General features: G+C 52.1%; 1 protein-coding gene across 1 annotated transcript; it reads right to left on the reverse strand.

Moving 5' to 3' along the window:
* Positions 1-218: 218 nt before the first annotated feature.
* Positions 219-1,954, reverse strand: hoxb13a (homeobox B13a). The gene is made up of 2 exons (XM_034539659.1): positions 1,240-1,954; positions 219-466 (listed from the first exon to the last, which is right to left on the reverse strand). The coding sequence occupies exons 1-2, from the start codon at positions 1,952-1,954 to the stop codon at positions 219-221; spliced, it is 963 nt and encodes a 320-aa protein (XP_034395550.1).
* Positions 1,955-2,511: the final 557 nt, after the last annotated feature.

The following is a 2,511-nucleotide window of genomic DNA, read 5'->3' on the forward strand; positions in this document are numbered from 1 at the left end:
GGCTTTGCTTCTTTTCTTTTATCTTGTTTTGTCCTTTATGTCTTTTTTTTAAATTCGCAGTTGTCTTTCCATTTGTTGGCGCACGTGTTTGTCCCATCAGCTCGTGGTTTCCTCCTATTTTTCCTCCTTTTTTGGGGGTAATTTCTCTCTTGTTTTTTTAATGCATAACGCGCAAATACAGCTTCCCTCAATCGTCCAACGCGCAATAAAGCTGCGCACTACGGAGCGCTGGTCTTCACTTTGGCCACGAACTTCTTCTCCTTCACCCTCCGGTTCTGGAACCAGATGGTGATCTGGCGCTCCGACAGGTTGGTGGCAGCCGAGATCTTCCTCCTCTTGTCCTTGGTGATGAACTTGTTGGCGCCGTACTCTTTCTCCAGCTCCTTCAGCTGGAGCTTGGTGTACGGTATCCGCTTCTTCCTGCCACGGCGGAAAGGCGAGCCGTCGTGCTGGTGCGCCACCACATCTGTTTTTTTTTTTGGAGGGGGGAGAAAGGCAGTGTAGAGGGTGAGTGCTTTACACACAACGCTACAATCGTTTCTGTTTCTGGCAAAGTGTAATACAGACAACACCAGTGCTGCGTGGCGTTTGGTGTCTGCGGCAAAAACGAGCAGGAAAGCGACGTTTGCGCCCGCAGCTGATTGGACATCGACACACGGACAACATGGTGGACGTCTGCGGTCTGTAAGCAGCACGACAACACGGGCGACCTGCTCCTTCTATCCTCAGATGCAGTGCTCGTATCAGTGTGTGCACACGGAAATGCACACTTTGTATCCTCTTATAATTGCCTAGTTTTTTTAATGAATATTATTTCATTCCATCCCATATAATAAATAGCCTAAATACAGATTTCAAGAGCGCTTCTCTTTAAATTCCAAATCACTGCGCTGCTAGTTCTAAATAATTGTTATCCTGCAACATATTATGTATGTTAACAGTTGCTACTATTTGACCACAATTCACCTTAATAATGAGCTAATTATCAGGCTAACATTAGTCGCATGGTACCGTGCACCTTTCCATAAATACTACTATATTTATATATATATATATTTTTATATATATATAATTATATACATATAATATTAATATTATTATTATTATTATTATATTAAATAGCTACAATTTCTTGGTAGTGACATGTCACAAAACAATACATATCAGCAGGCCCGTGCATCATTTTGCAAAGCAAAGTTGCTTTACACATATTTTAAAGAGAAGCAAACCCCAGTTTACCAGCCAGAGCGGACTTCCAGAGGTGTCCGGCCTGTCCCTGGTCCTTGGAGCAGTACATCTGTCCCCCCCAGCCGTTGGTTAGAGCCCAGGGCTGGTAGCTGTCCATGGGGAGCAGGGTGTCATGGCGCGGCTCTCCCGCACCCAGCGTTTGAACCACCGACACGTCCAGGTAGCTCGCCATGGACTGGTACGGGCTCGGGTAGCCGTGGTAAAAGGCGAACTCCTTGGCCCGGTGGTTCGCGTACTCGTCCGAGTTCACCGTGGTGTCCATGTACTGCGAGCTAAGCGCGGCTCCCGCCGCCTGGGTGCACGACTTCAGAGAGCCCCGCCCCATCCTGCACGGATAGTAGCCGTTGCCGAAGTAGCTGTACGGCAACGCGGTAGCGGCCGAGGAGCCCTGGTGCGACACGGCAGCCGCCGGACACGGCCCGGCCGCGCACTGCTTCCCCGAAGACCCGCCCGTCTCGCTGGAGCCCGAAGCGGACACGTCCACTGCGGGGTAACCCGCCGAGGAGTGCACCAGGCCGGACGCGTGTCCGCCGAGAACAGCGGCGGCCGCCGAGTGCGCCATGAGGTTGCGGCACTGGCTGGCGGCGAAGTTGCCGCTGCCCACCAGCCCCTCCATGTTCTTGTTCAGGTCGTCCAGGTTGTTGTCATACACAAACATCACCGTGTCCGCTGGCCAGCGAGGGTTTAGAACCAAGGAGGCTGTCATAGGCGGTCCTTATTCCCGGTGTGGCCTCTGTTCGTCGCCGTTTCCTCTTAGACTCTGCCCGGTCCTCCGCGCTGAGCTGCTACATTGGCTGGATGAAGGTGAACTGGCGCGCGTTTATTCTTTGCTGGCTCTCCTGCTCACACACTTCTCAGGTAATTGTCATGTACCTTCACGCGCACTTTCGTAGCACGCGCGCGCTGCCTTGCTCCTGCGCCGTTTAGTGACGGTGCTCGCTCGGAGGCAAAGACTCCCGGTAACCGGCCGGACCTCCGGTTACATCCCAGCCGCAGCCTTGACGCAACAAGCCCCCGGGACAAGGAGAGGGGGGCGGGCGCGTGTCCATTGGACGAGACCGGTTGATCACGTGGAAAAAAAAAAAAAACAGTGGAAGAAGAGACTTGTTGGGGATTGTCAGTCAAAGAAAATATTTTTATGAGGCTCGAGCTGTGGCACGAGAAGAGCATGAGCTCCGTGGAGCACTTTCAGCTCCCTCTCCTCGTGCAGCTGCAGCTTGTCAAACTTAAGTGTCTGATCTTCTGCGGCTGCAGGAAAACAGA

This window comes from Cyclopterus lumpus, chromosome 8 (assembly GCF_009769545.1).
Source record: "Cyclopterus lumpus isolate fCycLum1 chromosome 8, fCycLum1.pri, whole genome shotgun sequence".
Classification (NCBI taxonomy): Eukaryota; Metazoa; Chordata; class Actinopteri; order Perciformes; family Cyclopteridae; genus Cyclopterus; species Cyclopterus lumpus.